General features: G+C 38.0%; 1 protein-coding gene across 1 annotated transcript in view; it reads right to left on the bottom strand.

The window, feature by feature from the left end:
- Positions 1–1,333: 1,333 nt before the first annotated feature.
- The window catches only part of tmtops2a (teleost multiple tissue opsin 2a), a 54,480-nt gene continuing 34,653 nt past the window's right edge, over positions 1,334–21,160 (bottom strand). The window contains exons 2-4 of the mRNA XM_084128326.1: positions 9,365–9,690; positions 7,616–7,849; positions 1,334–2,213 (exon numbers count right to left, since the gene is read on the bottom strand). Of these exons, the coding sequence (XP_083984452.1) occupies positions 2,028–2,213; positions 7,616–7,849; positions 9,365–9,690 (746 nt within the window). The 3' untranslated portion in view covers positions 1,334–2,027. The remainder of the gene's footprint in view (positions 2,214–7,615; positions 7,850–9,364; positions 9,691–21,160) is intronic.

The following is a 21,160-nucleotide window of genomic DNA, read 5'->3' on the forward strand; positions in this document are numbered from 1 at the left end:
CATTGGTGCTATCAAAGGCACAATCCAATATTGCCGGTACTAGTATCTTTGTTTGTCCTCTTTCATTGTATTGAATGTGCAGTATTGGATTGTACCTTTAACATACCATTACAGCTTTGACGTAAAGGAATATTGTCATCATTTACTCCCCCCTCATGTCATTCCAAAACCATATGACTTTCTTTCTTCTTCGGGGAACAAAATTTAGCATTCTGTGATTCTTTTACAACAAAACAAAAGTAAACAATGCTTTTATATCAAAAAGCTTTTTTTTCTCTCTTTTTTTTCTTATGTTACATAGTGATATTTCACAAGCTCAATGCCAACTCGTTTTTGCATAAAGGATTATGGGTGATGGTAGAATATACTTGATGCATCCTTTAAAAAATCTGAATAAAGGACGCGAAACGAAAGCTGCCTTCCAGAGGTCTTGATTACGTGGAAGCCCAGATATGCAGCCTTACTAGGGCTGCGTTTAAGTCCAAATTTTTACGCCCTTCCCTCGCTAACTTCACTCCGTCTCTTTCACTCGGATGTACGTCATTGCTTGCATTGCACGAGTGCCCACTACAGGCGGAACCCTTGCAACCCTTTATGCACCATTCTATAGGCCTGATGTTAAAAAATTAAATATCAACAAATATTAAATATTATTATATTAATATATTTATATTCAAATATAAAATTATTAAAAATACAATAAACTATAACTGTATAAAAAAAACAGCCAGCTTAAGGTAGCTACAAGCATTAAATATGGTTAAATACAAAAATAACTCCAATACACACTAGAGTTGTGTGGGGTGGGGGTAAATTAGGCGTGACCAGCTGTGATATCACAATCATGGTGCATTGTGGTCTATGGTTCTGCTTGAAGTGTACATGTTGAGTAGACTCGCTCCCTCTGTCGAGGGGTCGAGGGTCTATCCAAATAAACTTCCCCGTGTTCACTTGATGAAGTTGAACACACTTCAAAATGGCATTGGGGATTCCCCCGAGGGGAAGTACTTAGGGAGGTTTGCAAGTTCATGTCTGAAATTGGACTTGAATGCAGCGAAGGATTGAGAATATTTGTTTTGGTGAATTCAATACCGTGACAGGACATTGCCTCCCTCTGGACTGGAGGGTGATGTGCAGGATGGTGCAAAGAAGGACAGTGGTGTCTGCCATGAGAGTTTTTCACCAGAAATGGTCAGATAGACCACTTGGTAAATGATCAGTGAGCCACATGGACTTTTATTTTTACTTATACTGCCATTGTACTGAATTCACCCAACCGGATATTCATTAAATTATCCATGTTCAGCAGCAGAAGAAGAAAAAAACATACAAGTTTGGAATGAAGGATTTTCCTTTTATTAAACTATTCCTTCAACATCACCACTAGTGACCAAGTTTGGATATACTGTCGTGGGTCACTGGACTACTTTGAAGCAATGATGTGACTAATGATCCACTTGTCAACATCCTTGATCTCCAGCAGCTAATGGTGAGATTAGGATCAGGGTACAAATAGAATACAAAGAAGTCATGGGTGGAGGATTTTGCCAGTTTTGTGGGTGTTTCCTTGAAATTCACAGCTTTATTCAACATCTTAATAAGACCTGGCCTTAAATGGGTTGGGAACATAAAAACAACATGGGGCCAAGAACATTTATAAGTAATGCACCAGCACATGATCTACACATCCAATTTAACAAGTCACCAGTAACTGGTTGCACTTTTCTCGCTCTTTGTAACATTTATATTGACAAATCACATACAAATACTGGTTGGTGTGTTAGGTCAGACAACAGTTTGACGGCTATAGAGATCACTTTGCTACAGTTCTGATTTTCAGCTTTTGATTGGTAGGCACTCAACAACACTACACAGACGATTTTGTCATAATTTTGTCAAATATGTATGTCGTGTTTTGGGTAGGGTGGAGCTGGAATAATAAAGGTGTGATTTGTGTGTGTGTGTGTGTGTGTTTGTGTGTGTGTGTGTGTGTGTGTGTGTGTGTGTGTGTGTGTGTGTGTATTGGTTCAGCCCGAGACAGGGGTGCTGCAATCATTTTGGAGACCAATGGAAGGAGGTTCGTTGCCAGCCGCTGGGTTGCTATAAGCCCTTCGGTTGAGCTGGATGACAGTAGTTTTTGAGGGCAAAGAGGACTGTCCATTCTCTAGAGAGCTGTGTTTGCAATGAAACAGGATAAGGAAACACCTGTAAAACTGCACAAAACACAATAAATTACCACTCATATTTTCAGAGACACAAAAGATGCAGAACCATTAAAGATTTTGTACATTTGTGTGAAATCCTTTGAATTGCACCTTCTCAGTACATTTTAAATGTATTTTTAAATGTCATTTTTTGTTTCATTCTTTTTATGGCCAGTTGTAGTGGGAATATCTTAATAGTAAGTGTTCACAATAAAGCAACAGACAAATAATTAAAAAATCAAGTTTAAAACACGTGTGCCAATTTTTTATAATGTACTCATTTTAATGTTGGTTTCATATGGTTAAAAAATAAATAAATCTTTAAAATCTTTATATCTTACAAGTAATACATCATGGAAGTGTACATATCTTAATCATTATTTTCAGAGGTTTTATAATACATAATTTTACATGAATTATTTATTAGTATCATGGATTATTAATTCATGAATATTATTACATTTTAAAGGGTCATCCCACATGACATAATTATTGAATGGAATGTTTTGAAGCACTTGTTTCTTATTTCTGATTAGATGTCGGATGTTAGGTGTGTAGAAATAGCTGTTTACATTCAAACCTATGTGTGTGTCTCTTCACAGGTTTTGTAGTATGCCTAGGGATGCTATTTAAATTCAATCCAGTCCACATTGGCAGGACCTGACCTACAGTAAACAACATAAATGATAGTGACTCAAATGATAGTTGCAGGGTTGATGCTAGTCAATACACTTAGATCACTTTGTCACCTTGACAACCTATAGATGTGTGCACCGAACAAATGGTCTAAGGTGATTGGCTATCCCAAGGGGTGGATGCCCTGTTGTTCATCTCATGATACACATTGTCTGATTGGCTGGGTGAGTGGTCTCGACCCATGCATCTAGGCCCCTGATTGGCTTTCATATTGCATGTGGCTACACTGCCAAGTGTTTGATGTGTGTCCCCTGCATGTGTGTGTGTGTGTAGTGAGAAAACTCTGTGTCTGATCTTGGCAGGGTGCTGTCAAGCTGTGTACTGTATGTTGACAGCCTGCAGGCAGATGACAGAGTCTTGATGTAAAACAAAAATTCAACAGTTCACAGAGTTGGCCAACATTAGACCACAGTACACACAGCTGACAATGTGTAGCGTGTACTAACATAGATTTAACCACAAGATCTTTGAGTAGATTCTTTCATTTACTCACCATCATGTCATTTCAAGTATGTATGACTTTCTTTCTTCTGTTAATGTACTGGTTCTTTTTTCTTACAATGACTTGGGTCTGGAGTTTTCAAGTTTCTTATGAAGTCTTTTGACATATCTACCTTATTCCTGACAAGCTAACTGCGTTTTGAATTATGGGTGGTACTTCCATTAAAAAAGACCGAAATTAATCATTTCAAATCATAAGGTTGCCCTACAAATAAAGCTTATCTATCAGTTTGACTGAATGAGCTGTCAATTTTCCTTCATGTTTTATTTTCTGACATCATGACGTCATAACGTTACACTTGGTATTTTAACGTGACATGATATAAAAAGGATATCTATGGCAAGAGCTATTTTCATAATAGCTATGGCAAGAGCTATTTTATATTAGCTATTAAATAGCAAGAGCTATTTTCATGATATCTATGGCAAGTCGCTGCATTGTGTAAAAGTATGAAAAAGGACAACATATACTGCACATTTGTGGTCTTTTCTCACGATTTATTTTATGATATTCTCCATTAATAACTCACTAGAATGCATGAAGACTCTCTTGTTTTTCTCCTCAAATCCTCATATCTCTTTCCAGGTTTGTTTTCGCAGGTAAATACAATTTATCTGTCAAAATGACGGAAATCACTTTGAACATTTAATGAAATTTTTTTATTAAGGCAACGTATGTTACACAATACAGATATATATTACTACAGTGATATTTAACCCATCCATTATTGCTGTGGAAAGAATCGCGCTTTTGGGGTTATTCATGGTCTGTTAAAAGTACCTTGTTGACGCTTTTACACTTTTAAATGTCCTTTTATTGTTCGATGGTTCGAAGGGTGAGTAGAATAATGTCATCTCATTGTACCTCATTGTTTTTAAAAAACAAAACAAATTATTGCGTTCATAGAGCGAGCCTTTCACTGATTGTTTACAGCTTAACGGAAGTTACACCCATAATTCATGCAAAGCGTCATGGAATAAGGTGGATATGATGTATGTTTACAGTTAAAGTACACAAAAGATTGTGTGAGGAACAAACTTAAATGCAAGTCATTATTCACTGACTATCTTTCCATCTGGTTCCTTTCATTCTTCACTTGGGGTAAATAGTTCAAAATACTTTGCAGCAGTATACTATTAGCAAACATCCGACGCTGCTAGGAGCAGCGTTTAGGTGAATATGTAAATATGTGCTGCCTTTCTCTCAATAACAAAATACTACAACAAAAGTGACAGCAGAGAAAACAGCAGTTAAGAAAGCATCTGATTATAGCGATGTGAATGTTTGCATCAGCTGTGCAATTCAGCACTCCAGTCAAGTCACATTTATTTAACATTTTATACAACAGATTTCTTTAAAGCAAGCATATTTACTGTATTAAGCAGTGTCAGTGTCACTTTCAATTAGAATTACAACTTACAACTACAACAGTTTATAAAGCAATTATTGAGTGTGTTCATGTTTTACTCCCATCTAACCTCGACAAAATGAACAGAATAAATGAACCGGTGAAGATTAAACCTACCTATTTTGTAATTGCCACGGATCAGTGGTCATTCAAAAGTGTTTACCATCTGAAGCAAAATTTTCTGGAAAGTTTGCTTTGGCAAGCTGTTTCGAACTCACAAAATTAACCCCAAACAAAAATATTTTAATAATTAAATGCTAAATATAACCGTCACTGGGGAATGAGCAGATCGTACAAAAATAATAAGTCATATGAATGAGAATGTTCGAATTCATATAGTTACAGATTGTATACTGTTTCACTGTATTCCATTTATTATAATGAATATATCAACTTTATGTGTATCTGTGTGTTTATGTGACAGGTATCATCCTGATGATGAACCTTTGTGAGGAGGTCCATGTGTACGAGTATATTCCTTCTATGAGAACAACTGATCTGTGCCATTACCATGAGAAGTATTACGATGCAGCCTGCACATTTGGGGCATACCACCCTCTGCTTTATGAGAAACTGCTTGTTAAGCGCATGAGCACAGCTTTTGAGGAGGACCTCAAGAAAAAGGGAAAGGTCACACTGCCAGGATTCAGTAAGATCAACTGTCCACTGTGATTTAAAGACATATCACAGTACAAACCCATCTGATCTAAACTAACACAGACTTTTGTCATCTAATAGGGGTTTTACATATAGTTTTTATAACAATCTGAGACAAGACATTATAATGAGGAGGATAATTAACAGCACTTTCACAGAAGTCTTGATGGGAGGCTTCATCTCATATGGCCCTTATACTAAAAGACTGGCAACATATTCAGAACTGACCTCAACTCACAGATGCTGTGAATACAAAACATGTTTGTGATGCAGGACAAGACGAGAGTTTCAAAGTAAATTCTCAATTTACTTGGACGAGCTACTGAAATTAGCACAGAGATTGTAAATATAAGGATCCACTTACACTATTTCCTGAGTGGAATCAAATTCTAGTTTGTGTTCTAATTATAACAAAGAAAAAAAGTGTGAAGAGAGGATTGAATAACGTAAGTTTTAAATTTCCCAAACGTTGGGATTTTTTTATCATTGTCATTTAAAGGTGCAGTGTGTAATATTTAGTAGGATCTGTTGACAGAAATGCAATATCATATACATAACTATGTTTTCAGTGGTGTATAAAGACCTTACTTAATGAACCTTATGTTTTTATTACCTTAGAATGAGCCATTTCTATCTATATACACCGCGGGTCCCCTTACTTTGAAATAGCCATTTTGCGCTGACATGTTTCTACAGTAGCCCTAAACGGACAAACGCGTTTCATCACAATGTTGTTCTTCAGGTAAAGAAGCTAGCTAAAGTTAGCGAATAAAACACTGATACAATGATGAACAAGTAACAATAATATTCGCAATTACATATCAATTTACTGAATAATTAAGTAAACCTAATTTCTTAATTTATTTTGTAAAGAAATGTCATTGCTTAACTAGCTACTCTCTGCTGTCTCAGACGATGACATCTTTTCCTGTCAGTCACCGTAACTTCAGTTGGTTGCAATTCGCAACCTCACCACTAGATGTCGCTAAAAATTACACAGTGCACCTTTAAGGATGCTCACATATTGTAAAGGATGATTACCTTTTTTTATTTGAATGTTTAATGTGGTTAGTGGAAAGAGATTTCTCATTTCTGTGCTGTTCTCATAATATTTTGTGGTAAATTTTGATTAAATCTTTTGCACTTCTCATCAATTAGATGAAACTTTTAAAGCTGTTATTATATTATAGAGCCAAGATAACTGGATTTTAACTGTAGATAACTGAGAAATGTTTTTATTTATTTAATTTAATTTAAATTTCATAAATTACTATGAATACTACTGACAGATCTCTCTGAGAAGCTGGACTCATGTGCATATTTCTATTATACTTTTTTATCTACTTGTTGCTCTTTATAATTAAAAACTTGGTACATGTATTTTAAAAACCTGCAATGTATTTTCGCAGAAAGAAAGTTTTAATTTAAGCTGCACCAATACTTATCTGCTGTTATTGTCTAAAGAACTCACATTTTAATAGGGCAGTGGTCGGCAACCTATGGCACCTATTTACCGAGGGTTAATCACTGGCACGAAAGCAAAAGAGAGGTGTATTTATTTCATTCAGATAAAATACCTCATACCTGCATACAGATGTAAATGGTGTAAATGGAACAATTTTACCAAAACAGATAGCCATCTGATAATTTAATACGCATGCATGACCTGGTATAAATAGGCCCTTTGGAAATCTGTTCTTCAAAGTCTAATTTAAACCTGAAAACAAACTAAAGGATTTTGAAAAATGTAAAACAAATTTTATGAAAAATTGCTTCAGGAATATTTAAGGTTCTGTTCTAAGTCCTAATTTCTATGTTAGCCATTATGAATATTTAAAATGTGTTTATGTGGGGTGGGGTTGTGGCACAGTGATTAACTCAGAAACGTAAAAATGGCACTTCATGACTAAAAGGTTGCCGACCAAGGGTTTAATATTATTTATAATTTCTTACAATCATTCCAGTACTTGACATTGTTACTTCTATTGGGTGGTAATTTGTTTTCAGTTTTTACTGAGTAAAGACAATGAAATCAATGTATTTAGTGGAAGGAATGTTCATTTAAGCACCCATGTGGTTATACATTGAGAAATATAAGAAAACATATCCTATGATTCAGTGCTAAATAAAAAGTTGGAAATGTCTAACCTGTTTGTTCATAAGGATGTAAATAAGAGGGTTGATGACTGTGCTGCTTTTGGCAAGGAGGGATGGCACCACGCTCGCAATGGGTGTGATGATCCCCGGATGTCCAAACGTAGCCATCATTGCAACAACCCCATAAGGCATCCAGCACAAAAGGTAGCACACCACTGTAGTGATGACCATAAATAAAATGTGGTACTCTCTCCGTCTTGCTGCTGTCTTCCTGATACGCCCTACCTGTGGAAAAACATGTAAATTAGATTGTATTTTTTGTTTGCACCAGCAGATGATTCAGAACTAGTCTTCAGGATACACAAATCCCTCAAGAAAGAATTTCCGATCCACTATAGAATGAACCTACATTGTGGTTTAGAGGAACCACTGACTCATCAGCTTCATGAACATAATTTACTGATATTTATACGATTTCAGCAATTTCACATATTTATGAGTGTATGAAAAGATAAAGTAAAATGCATTTCAAATATAATGAACCACATTAAAAAAATTGTTATAGGTTCTTCTTTATTATGTTAATGCACAATGTTTCATGTTCACTTTTAAAAGCTAGAATCTAGAGCAGTACATTCTTAAAATTAAAAGGTTCTTTATTGGCATTGATGGTTCCATGAAGAACCTTCAACATCCAATGAACCTTTCCATTATACAAAAGGTTATATGTTAGTGTGCTCTGTGCTCTGTTAGTGTGGTTCATTTGAATAAGTGTTGAACCGAACCCTGGTGCGCACCAAACAAGCGGATCAAGACCCCTGAAAAGATGGGTCTCGGTCCACTTCCATATGAACTCTGGTGCGGTCCGAATTAAATATGAACACAACATGGACCAAAGACATGTAAACGACCCAAAAGTGGGACATTATGTCACAAGATGCGACCCTAAAAAGGACAGAATGCTCAAGCATACCAGTTTTTTTCTCGTCATAGTCGCGATGTTGCCCATCTCAGTTCGGTTCAGGCATCAGAACAGCGTCTCCTTGCAGCAGATCCTCGTTTGTGTGTGTGGCGGAGGGATTCCTGCCGCTGTTCTGACTCCTTTACACATTTTATAAGCTCTTCGAGAGTTCTCAGCTGTTTAAAATACCATCATATATAGGCTACGCACATACAGTAAGTGCATTTAGCCCAGCATACAGCATTGTTTTGGATGTTCGGTAAGTTCCGTCATTAAATAGTATACGTATAATAAAAGCCGACCAATCAGGATGTGAACATATCCCAATGACTTTAGGTTCCGTATCTTTAGGTTCAAATGCTAAGCGGACCAGGATTAAATGTTTTTTGTTTTGTTTTTTGGTCTGGACCAAACGGACCAAACGAACCAAGCGAACCGAACTACAAGTGTGAACACCCTTCACACCCTAAAAGGTTCTTTAGGGAACAACAAAAAAAGTCCTTCTATGGCATTGCAGTGAAAACCCCCTTTTGGAAACTTTATTTTTAGCACTGACTTATCAAAAAAAATATAATAATAATTAGCGTAGAGAGTGTGGATTCCAGATATCACTGACTTAAACATAATTTGAGGCGGTTTAAAGTCTGAGATACTGACCAAGTTTAAGCTAAGAGAGACATAGTTTAATTCCAAAAAGGATTGTAAACAGCACTGCAGGCAATAGTTTTGAGTTGTGAAATCTGACTTTTTTAAACTCCTTACCCTGTTATGTAGAAATTTTACACACATAATTATATTGTAATATTAACTTTGAATTGATATGTTTTGATGGAATTTACCTGTTTGACAGCACAGAGGAGTCGACTGTAACAATACACCATGACCAGCACGGGGAGTCCCAAACAAAAAATGAACAGGCAGATGATATAGGAATGTGACTGGGGGGTGTTGGCGGTCCATGTGACCGAACAGCTGGTTCCTGCCCCTTCCAGTCCATAGCTACTCCAGCCCAGCAGTGGGGGAACCGTCCAGAACAGTGAGTAGAGCCAGGAACCCCCGACAGCCAACAAGGGTTTGCTGTAGTCTGGGGCTCTCTTGTTGTAAACAGTTAAAGTGCTGTAACGATCATACGAAAGGATTGCCAGAGAGATCAATGATACAATCCCTGTTAAAAAAATGAAAAGAGAAATTAGGCTGTATGCTCACAGTTACTACAGAGCCACAGTTAAATAGGAGGTTATTCAGACACTGCATATCTGTTATTATTTAGCATCGGGCTTTAAAACTATCATGTGATATAATGTATGATCAAGAGCATGTAATATTATATGAATTATTATAATGACATTAATTTATTCCCTCATAATGCCAAAATCACAAATATGATGACTACCTCATGAGGGACCCCCTTTCTAAAATATAAAGAATGTTAAATATTGTATCAATAAATATTGTCCCAAAGCAATTTTAGAGAGAATATTCCTTTAGAAATTACAGTGATGAGCAGTGTTGGGGAAAGTGACTTTTAAAAGTAATGCATTACAAAACTGCTTTACTCCCTAAAAGAGTAACTTAGTTACTTTTTAAGGAACGTAATTTATTAGGCCTTAAAAATTGTACATTATGGCACACCATTCTGGATTGCAGAAGAATTGGGCAGGAGAAGAAAGTTCAACAATCTTTCTTCTAAAAAAAAAAGGAAACACAAATGTAATGTCATTTTTGCTTATTAGTATGTAAACTAATAAGGGAGTAAAACCAGCAGCAGTGGGAAGTGTCTTGGGAGGCAAACAGATCTACCTGTGCGTCACCAAACTGTTCCCAGATCAGCTGAACCATCTGGGGATGGACATCACCTGACCCAGGGAGCGTGCCGTCACCTTCGTCGCCCGTAGAGCGAGGTCAGTGGTGGTATGCAGCTCTTGCATGAGCCCTGGATCAGCCCTGCCCTCGTACATGTTTCTGAGCACCCGTGCCTGATATACTTGCAGGATGGCCATAGCATGCAAAGAGGAGGCAGCCTGCCCCACAGCTCTATAGGCTTTAGCCATGAGAGTGGACAAAAACCTACAGGCTTTGGAGGGGTGCTTAGGGTCACCACGCCAGGTGGAGGATTGGGGACTGTGGAAGAAATTTAATGTTCTATTATGTTTGCACTTAATTATATTCATAGAATCTTAGAAATATGATGGTAATTAGATTAATGAGGTGTCGAGATACATATTCTTATTAATATATGTATGTGTATGTCCTTGTATATGACCGGACAAAAGTAAATGTGACTGAATGTATGACCGAGACAGAGAGTCTCCATTCAAGGGTGTAATATGATTAAGTATGATAGACAAATCTAAACAATATGTTAGTTATGGCTAAGATGTATCTTGATGTAGCCTCGGGAAAACAACCTTGGGGGAGGAACAACTATAAAGAATGAAGGATACCCCCCACTCGCTGTCACACTCTGCAGGCACTTTGTAATGACTGTATGACTGCTGACCTTTCCTTGCAAGGGAATAAATAATTGTTAAAGACAATTGATCCATGTTTGTCTCTTATTCAGTGATGTAAAATTGTTTGCCACTACAATTTGGTGTTGTCGGCAGGATTCCTTGGATGTGTCTCTTGGACCCGAGAGCGGACGGTGTTTGGCCACCTGGACTGAGTAGTTCCAGCCCTACCTCGCAAACTTGAGAGAGAGGGGCCGACCGCAAGGGCCCAAGAGAGACACCACTGGAATCATCAAAAGAACTGAGGTGGCGTAAGATTGTTTGCCACTACAGGACACAGTTGCATCGGCACAGAATGCTCCACCGGGAGGACACCAGTGTACCCTTTGGCCACAGCCTCATCGAGGGCAGAGGAGGCGGAAGAGGTTGCTGAACGGTCGCGAGAAGTCAAAGGAGACTTCCATGATCTCATGACCTCTTCATGCACTTCCGGGAAGAAAGGAATTGGGGGCGGCCCCAAAAACCAATCATCAAGCCTTGAGCGCTTGGGACATGGCGGAGGGTTCCACACAAGCCCGATGGTCGCGGCTGCCCGGGAAAGCATGGCTGTCAGTTCTGGATCAGACTTGGGCAATCCTGGCACCCCCGAAGGAGGCAGCACAGCCGAGTCTTCATCTCCAGATGACTCAATCCCACCTTGTGATGCGGCGATAGACATGACGTCATCTTCCGGGGCACCAAATGAAATGCTGGGCCTGCCACAAGACGGGTCAGCGACCTCACAGGTTGCAATGTGCTAGAGGGGGGTGTGGCCCGAGGAGGATTCGTCGGGTTGTTCCAGACTGTCACCCTCAAATCACCTTGGCCACCAGCCAAAGTATCCCCTCTCGTGGAGGGAATTGATTGGGGTGTGGCGGAGGGGACTCTACCTCTACAGAGGTCATTGAGTCTCGATCGCAACATTGCGATGATCATATTCCTGCAATGAGAACATGACACATCCACGAATGCTGCCTGAGCGTGATTCAAGCCCAAACACATCAGGCAGTGTTCGTGCCCATCAGCAGAATTAATCTGTCTACTGCACCCAGAAATACACGGGTGAGACATCTTTAAAAAGATGCGCCGTGTGCAGCTCTTTTAGAGAGGATAAAACTCAACAGCAGTGCTGATACGCCCAGGGAGAAGACATACAGTGTTGGCAGATCACTGCACAGACCAGCAGCAGGAATGAGATCTCACTGGAACACGCCGTAACACCAACACCGCTGAAGAGTCGCTCGTCTCGTATCTCAGAACTCGTAGACAGCTTTGCAGTGGAGAGAAGTGAAGAAACACTCGGCTCCGAAGCAGAAACATAATGTGAGGTTGCACGCGCAGCTCCTTATATACCCACAAGGTGGAGCGGAGTTGCGCTATGCAAATTCCGCAGACCCATGGCATTGTTTTGCCATTGGCTCGTTTTGTAAGAACTCGAAGGTGATAGGCTTCTAAGCGAAACCTCCATTCTGTCAGTCACTGACGTAACTCGTAATGACTGACTGAAAGGGAACTTGCGTTACTTGTAATGTGTAACCCCAGCACTGGTGATGAGGAGAAAGTTCCTAGAAAGACAAAACAAAGGACTATTTTTCAATGTTTTTACAAAGAAGGAGAGATTAATGTTTACAAATAAATAAATAAAAATTACAAACCTTTATGCACTATTTGTTTTTTATTTCTTAATGTTTGTCTTTATTTTTTAATGTTAAAAACTAGAAAAGTAAAATGAAATGATAACATCAATATTGTCACAATTATATTCAGTTTAGTTTGGTTTTCTGTCCTTGTTTTCTACTCCTGTCTGTGTGTTCAGTTGCTATGGTTTCTGATTTAATTGTATTATCCTGTTCAGCTGAGTTCACCATGTTAACCTGTGTATTTAAGTTCCTGTGTTTGAATCTTAATTTATCTGTTATCGTCAGTGTTACGTGGTCGTACTACTTTGCCAATCTGCCTTTATATGAGTTTGTTCTTTGAATCTTTATTATTAAAGACTAATTAGTATCTTGATCTTTATCGTCGTGCTTTGGACTTCCAAGAGTGTGACAAAAATAGTAGGCCTACATGCTACTTTTTCCTTTTTTTTAACAATTTAAAATCCCTTAAAATAAAGAACCCCAAAACCACTGAACACCCTAAAGTGAAACCCCTATTTTAATTAATTCACCTCTTGAACTTTAGAATAATAAATGATCAGGAAAATAAAATCAGCACCGGTCTGATAATAAAAGCAATTTAGTTTGAATGTCTGTTTATCTGCATTTATGTACATCATAAAAATGGATAAGATAAAGAATATTTCAGACAATGCACATAAATTCATTGCCTGAAAAAAAGCAAACATTATATAATAAAACATTTGGGTGTGTTGTGACATGTTAAGTAATTTGGAATAATTACAGGGAATAAAATACAATCTGCCTCTCTATTCACTTTGGCTTCCAAGAAAATAACTTAATGTCAAAGTGATGTTATGATTTAAGAAACAAAAATTAGAAATGACTCCCACGTACATATATTTTAAGAAACAAAGTGGGCTATTTCAAGCATAAAGTGGGAAAAATCCCACAGTCCCATTTTGTTGCTTTTACATATTAATTAAAATGCCTTTAAGCAACATTCATTCACTGATGTTCTTCAAAGGGCAAGTGTGGAATATTTCAGACTGGGTGATGAGACATATCAAACATTTGTATGTAAATAAGTTCATTCATATCATGCCAAAACAGATTCTTCTCCAACATTCAGATATGAAAATTCATTATGGACATTAATTCACCAGATATTCACCAGAATATGAAGGGGACATTTACTGTTCCTTTGTTTTCTCCCTTTAATTATGTAAAAGCCTGTGTTAATAAAGATGTTTGAGTCTGTTGATGGAATCTTAGGCTGTCTTATTTGTCACTGTGTATGCAAGAAACGGCACAAGAGCTGAACATATTTGCACTCCAGAAACACACAGAAGAGGATTACGGGGTAATTTTCATATTCTGTTGTTGAACATTGTCAGACACTGTAGCTTACATTCTGAAGAATGTTAAAGAGGACCTATTTTTTTTCTTAACTCATATATATTATATATTTATAAAATATACTTTAATAATATATAAACAATGTAAATGTATATTACATTCTAAGAAAGATTAATATTCATTGATTTTTAGATGCAACCCCAACTCCAAACGTTCTTGGAAGCAGATAAAGACAAAATTTTAAAATATAATTCAAAGTGGTGAGTATTTACCACAACCTTTTATTATTTTTGTGAACATTTTATCACAAACGCTTGTTTGCAACAAACAGAAAAAAGTCTGAAATTCGGAAAACTGGTGGAGGGCCACCTCCTCCAGAATACACTTTCACGAGTTCACACTTACATATAATTTGAGGGGGTAAAGTTTAATGCGTATTTGGCGTGCTGTCCGGAGGGAGGGCTCCGAGCTTGGAGTTCGGCCCGAACCCAGAGTACTCCCCCTGTATGTAAGTGCTTAGGACTAGAAGCGTGGAGAAGGGGTGGTGGAGGGATGCTGCAAAACTGTCAATGGAATGAGGTGAGACTGCTGAGTATATATACACCTCTTACCATTGATTGCTGAGTGCTCTCCACTTGTGTTAATTATCTGAATGTGCTCCTCCCGAACCTTGTTAATAAAACATCATGTGGTGAAGGAATTGTATCTGAGTAGCAATAAGGGACGGCCATTTATGGATGGGATTACAGGTGCTGTACAATCTGACCCTTGTGCTGGCTCCTCTAAGCAAGTAACACTGGGTACGTGTGCAATACATTACTACTTTTTTAAGTTTTAAATATGGCTGTCCTTATGTTCTGCAGTAGAGGGAAATACAGTGTACCTGTTGAAGCAACTGTCTCCCACACAGAGGTCAGTATGCAGCAGACAGAACACCATAAACATAACCTGCTTTACAACAGTTATGTTTTGTATTGGCCTACTTTTATTTATTAGGGTGAAGCAAATGATGGAGACATTCTGTCTGTGTGTTCTGAGACAGTTGCTGAGGTGAATGCACTGTTTTTTTTATTATGGCACACATTTGAATGTGTGGCATAAAAAAGTGACTGGCCCTTACACATCTCTTTTATTGTAGGATTTTTCACAACCTGCCCCAGAAACTGAGGCCTCTACCTCAAAGGGCTTCAGAAGAAATGTGAACAAGGTAAGGATTTAAAACCCTTGACATAAATTACAGTCAGTCCTGTGTTGAAAGGAAGTCAAGAAACTTTTTGTGACCCTTTACAAAAAGAGCCTAGAACTAAACTGCACACTAAATGAGCTGAGGAGGCTCCAAATTTAAAATAAATAAATTGGAGATCAAACAGCTGAAAAAAAAAAAAAAAAAAAGATCTCAGTATGTGAACTTATTTAACCAAGTAACACTTTAGTATGGATACTATGAATATTTATAAATGCAACTTTATCTTGCTCTCTTTCTCCATGTCCGGGGAACACAATGAAGCTATTAATGTACCCCTGCAGAGTGAGGACCACCTTGCGAATGGTTCGACAAACCGTGTTTTTCCCTAGGTTCTCCGTATCACCGACCGTATACAAGTATGTACCACTTGCAAAAAAACGCAACGCAATTCATACCATTTGCGGTACAAGTACATGGCTTCGATGTGTCACATTTGTTATGTGCGGCTCAAGAAGTTCGCAAAGATAAGATATTCCTTCCGCAGAAAACCTGTATCTTTCATACAAGTACCAGGAAATGCAAGGGGATTTTGTCTGTCCCTAAAAACTCTTTCTCTACGAAGTGCTCGTCTAACAGTTTGCGCTGAGATGTTCCCAGGATTTGGAAGAAAAAGTAAAGCCACTGCAACAGACACTGGGAATTAGTTATGTCACCTATGTTTCTTTGCTCACAGCTGATTGGTCAAACTTCAGTTTGAGATCTCGAATCCAGAACATAACCTGCCCTGGAGCAGGTTAGCCGTGCAGCGTAAGACACCAATTAAAGCTGAGCTACCTTTCATAGTACCTAAAACCCAGGGTTGGCGCAAACTAATCTTAAACCACCTAAACCGGCTTCATGGTACAGGCCCCAGGTAGATGAATTTACATGTTACTGACATACTGCATAATTTTCAGTGGGCTATTGCTTTTTTTTCCAACAGTTGAGTAAACAAAAAAAAAAAAAAAAAAAAAAAAAAAAATTCCAAACCAAGTCAAAGCAGAATCAACCATTGTGTGTCTCAAAACAATGACAACAAAACATTAGTTCCAGGATGTATCAAAGTGGTGTTGTTTTTTTTGTTTTTTTTTTTGGTTCAGTGAATGATTGAGTTTTTGTTCATGAAGACTAGTTACTGGTGTAATATAGAAAGAGTCAATGAAAAATCCCCACCATTAAGGCACAGACTGACAGCTTACTACTATATGTGGAACATGCAAATGCAGACAAGCGGAATAATACAAACAGTGAAAAGTCCCAGTGGACTAAACTCTTGGAATGCTACTCAGCCAATCAAATTAAATGATCGGAACTAAATTTTGTCACAAATGTTATCAATAGAGCTGAACTTGTATTCAACCTGAGACATTTATAAGCTTCACGAGTAAGTTATATGTTTGTAAACTCTGGGGTAAAGATGCCCAGAGAAACAGATGAGTCAATTTCTAATACCATGTTTATGTTCTTAATGTTTGCTTTTTCAGTTCTATTATTGGTCTTTCTGTACCCCTTAGGGATTTTTTACATACTTGCATACAGCATACACAAAGCCAGCTACAAGGGGATAATAGCATGCGTCAGTATGGCTGCATTAGCATTTGCATATCAGTTTTATCAGTTTTAGTAACTGACTTTAGAATCTCTATAAAATAAGTGGGAGGTCTGGAGTTCAAACATTGCACAAACCACCTCAACTGACCACCAATATGACCCCTCAAAAAAGGTGCTTAATATTAAATAAAAGTGTAGCTTATCTTCAAATTCCATTATGATGTACCTGTTCTAGCAATTCTTCTTCAGAAGGGACAAGATTCAGTCAGCTGGAAAGAGGCTCTAAAATGTCTTCTTGATTAGGACATGCTCATTACATCTAGCATCTAGGGATTTTTTTTTTTTAATCTGAAGATCTTTGCTAAACCCAAATGCATATTGACAGAACAATGCAAAATATAAAATATCTCTATACTGTAGCTACAAATGCACAAACATTAATTTACTATCCAATTATTTTTGTTTTTGCCTTAGAGAGCAATGTATAGTTGAAATCTGAAAACTACACCCATCCATAACTCTGATTTTACAAAACTGAAATGAAGATGAAAGGTTTTCTAATCTCTGCAAGCTATGCATCTCTTTGGTAGACTCCCCTCATCCAGGCCTAGTTGTTCACCAACAGTTCCTCATATTAACTGAATCTGTAGAAACATCTATGAGACATGCAAAGCTCTAGGGGTGCCCAGATCAGATATCTGCTGCTGTAAGTTATCCACTTTAAGTTTTGACATGTTACATTCAGAGATGTTTGAACCAGTCATAATTCTACTCTAATCCCTATTATTAACAAGTCATTTTCACCACAGAGCTGTTGATATCACTGGAATTTTGTTCCCTTTTGGGAATGCAGTATAAGCTTTACAAATTTGCCCACAGTAGCAGAGAGGTCCTTTTGAAACACAAAGTGAAACTAAAGTCTGGATCAGTAACGTTACCAACTCTCTTTGGCTCAGCTACACACCTCGGACAAGTAAGTCAACTAATGATTTAGTGTGTTGCTTTATTGTTTATGGTTACCTAGCTTGTTACACGTAGAATGTGGCTGTAACATTAGCTATGCAGCTATGCAGTTACTTGCGCTAATGTAGGGGAGAGTGGGGTGAGTTGTGCCAGTTTTTACTCAAAGTGACTTTAAAGTGAGGCCATGGCAGTAATGCCTTCAACTTAAGGATCTACATATATTTCAGGATGTGGTGCATCCCTGAGAACAATAACTTTGGATCTGAAATAAATTGTTTCAGAAATATAGCTCTTGGAAAAAAAGTGGTCTCATGGCACAACTTGCCCCTGGTGCGGGGGAAGTTGTGCCTTTGGGGGAATACATTGGGGGTAAATTGTGCCAGTGATTTCTGAAGTAAAACAGAACATTTGAATGTTATGAACCATACTGCTATATGAAAGCAAGATAAATTCAATACAAAATTACTAATTTAAGGTTTATTTAGATATTGTCACCCTGGAATACCATAGCATGCGTTTCTCCTACTATGGTAAATTGCATAGGGATTTTGTATTGAACATAACTCTGGATCACAGTGTCATAGAGACAAGGGGGCGGGCTCATTTTACTCAGACGACCAATAAGTCTCTCAGGATCATTGTGAAGCTATCAAGCTACACCCTAGCAACCATTTAGAGCACCATAGCAACACAATATATGATATTTGTGAATCATTTCAGGCAAAGAGGCTTTGGCAATAGATGCCTGTTGACATAGCGCTGTCTGTCAATTATGTAACATATAAGAATAAAGTGACTAGGCTAATTTCTAAACATCCTATTGTGACATAGGCCACTTAAAAACGGAATAAAACTTCTCTTTAATAACATAGAGCAAACTCAAAACTGAAATCAGTGTTAGCTAAATTAAACAAATAACAGGCAGGCCCAAGTAAAACAATGATGAGGCATGCCCATCTCCTCACTTCTCAAGATTATCCCCTGTGAGTATGTAGGTCTCTAGGTGGTCTGGATCTGGCACAACTTAACCCAGGCCCTTTGGCACAAATCACCCCAGACCCACAAGTTTGAAAAACTAGCATGATCCAGCAGTTAAGAGCTAACATCATGCTAACTGTATAGACTCATTGTGTAGACTACTAAAGCACTAAAACATGTGTGAAATGTTTTCAAACTTGTCTACAATTGTTCAGACACTACAATCAAAAAACCTTAATCATAGAAATTTTACTTTGAAAGGGAAAAAACAGTTTTTTGCACTAAAATATGCTTAACTCTCATGCCATGTGTCTCTCTTCTTTGGAGGACGAGTAAAAGTGATTGCTTTTCAAAATTATGTGGTCACATGACCAATTTCTTCTATGGTTTTCCAGAAACAAGGGTGGAACTACTTCCCCCCCTGGCACAAATCACCCCACTCTCCCCTAAAGGTAGACAGCATCAAGTATGTGTCTGAATGCACATACACTGTAACGCGAGTGTTGTACACTTTGTTATTTGGATAACCGTTTTCCTGTTGGTTATATGGCGCGCGCGATATCCGCATTTCAAGATCACAGAGCTTGATGTAATTGTAATAAGATAAATTACAGATGTTACAGATCTCTCATGAAAAGGCAACAGTAGGTTAGCGTTAGCTACATGATAATAACTGTAAACCATCCGAATAAAGTACCGTATCCAGACATAATATTTTAAACTAACCATTCGGAAACGTCCTGCTGGAGCCGCTGAGTTGCAACTTCTTCATCCGTTGCTTCTCCATCTGGATCAGATTCTGGGTCAAACAGAAATGTTTGTTTTGAACGACTGCGTGTCTTCGTGCCATTGCAATATATCCAATGTACATGTATGGTACCGTTGCCGCAAGATGGTCATGGCCACACCCACCCTCCACCTTGCCCCTTTCTCCTCTTCATTAGCATTTAAAGCTACAGACACCAAAACGGCCCGTCTGAAGGAAGCTCATTCTGGGACTGGCTTGTAGTGGCTATAATTCTGCACCGAGGCTGAATTTTTGGAAAGAGATTTCAGATACAGTACTAGGGACCACTAGGCCTATATTAAAGCCTACAAAAAGTAGCATGTCATGGGACCTTTAAAATCACATTTGACAAGAGCACACAAACAGACTGCTGCAGTTAAAGAGCACTTTAATTTTTCGTGCGAGTTATGTGATTTTTGTCAACCATATCAGAAATCATTTGAAGACACATGGCACAGTCAAATGTCATTTTAAAGATTGTGAGCAGACAACCAATGTCCTTTCAATTTTAGTCACATAACTCGTAGACATAAGTCTCAAGGTTTTAAAGATTTTAGCTCTTCTGTTACATTTAAAACAGACGATTTGGAAAGCAATGAAGAGCAATGGTCAGAAGATACTGGAGATCCTATACCAAATCAACAGTCAAATGTTACATATATCACTGTTCCTTTAACTCCTTCTATACCTGAAACAAGCTCGTATTCAGAGTCTGTACACTATACAAGGCTAGAGTGCAAACTTGCATCATTGATCCTGACAATTTTACACATTTCAAAAAATGCAACTCAGGGCCCAGTTTTTCAAAAGTAATCCAGTGGGATTTCGGATCACGGATTGGATCAAATCTTGGAAATGGGTTTTTCAAAAGCAAAAGAGGGATTCTGAACTAAGATCAGATCATGTAATCCGATCTTAAATTTGATCTGGATCAAACCTGCCCTTTGGGTTTTTCAGAACTTTGAACTCGGTTTGGGATCTATTTGATCCAAAAAAACAGGATTATCCTGATCCCATCAGAAGGGTGGATTCAGTTGTGATTTTTCGAACCAAATAAAACCAGAGAGTTTTGATCACAAGTGAATGATCACAAAATCAATGTTTACTGATGATATATACATTTCTTCATATTTGAAGCATATATGAAGCATGTCACATCTAATGAGATATGGTAAAACAACAAAATCTACAATTTAACATTATAACAAAATAAGGAAAGTAAAATGTTTCTGTTTATTACAGTGTTTCTGTTTCTTAAAATTAAAATAAACAATGGTTATTTGTGGCCACCGGTATTTTGCCAACTGTTGTTCTTTGCTAAGCCAGTAGGCTACACTGTTGGTTCCATTTAAAGGTGCTCTAAGTCATGTCACGCGTTTTTTAGGCCAAAACATTTTTTGTCACATCACATCTAGACTCACCCGTACCATGAAACACAGCAAACAGTGCTCCAGCCAATCACTGGCAAGATGTATTTGAGGGTTTGGGGGGTTAGTGCGCGTGCACATGAAGTGGGTGTGGAGCGTGTGGAGGAGAGAGAAGTATGAAGAAGGAAGTTTGAATTATGGCCGAAACACGACCAAAGAGACGACTTTCCGATGAACAAATTGCAAAGAAGAGGGACAAGGATAAGGAACGCGCGAAATACCGAATTTACATCGGAA

Source organism: Abramis brama (genome assembly GCF_963993115.1).
Source record: "Abramis brama genome assembly, chromosome: 11".
Taxonomy (NCBI): Eukaryota; Metazoa; Chordata; class Actinopteri; order Cypriniformes; family Leuciscidae; genus Abramis; species Abramis brama.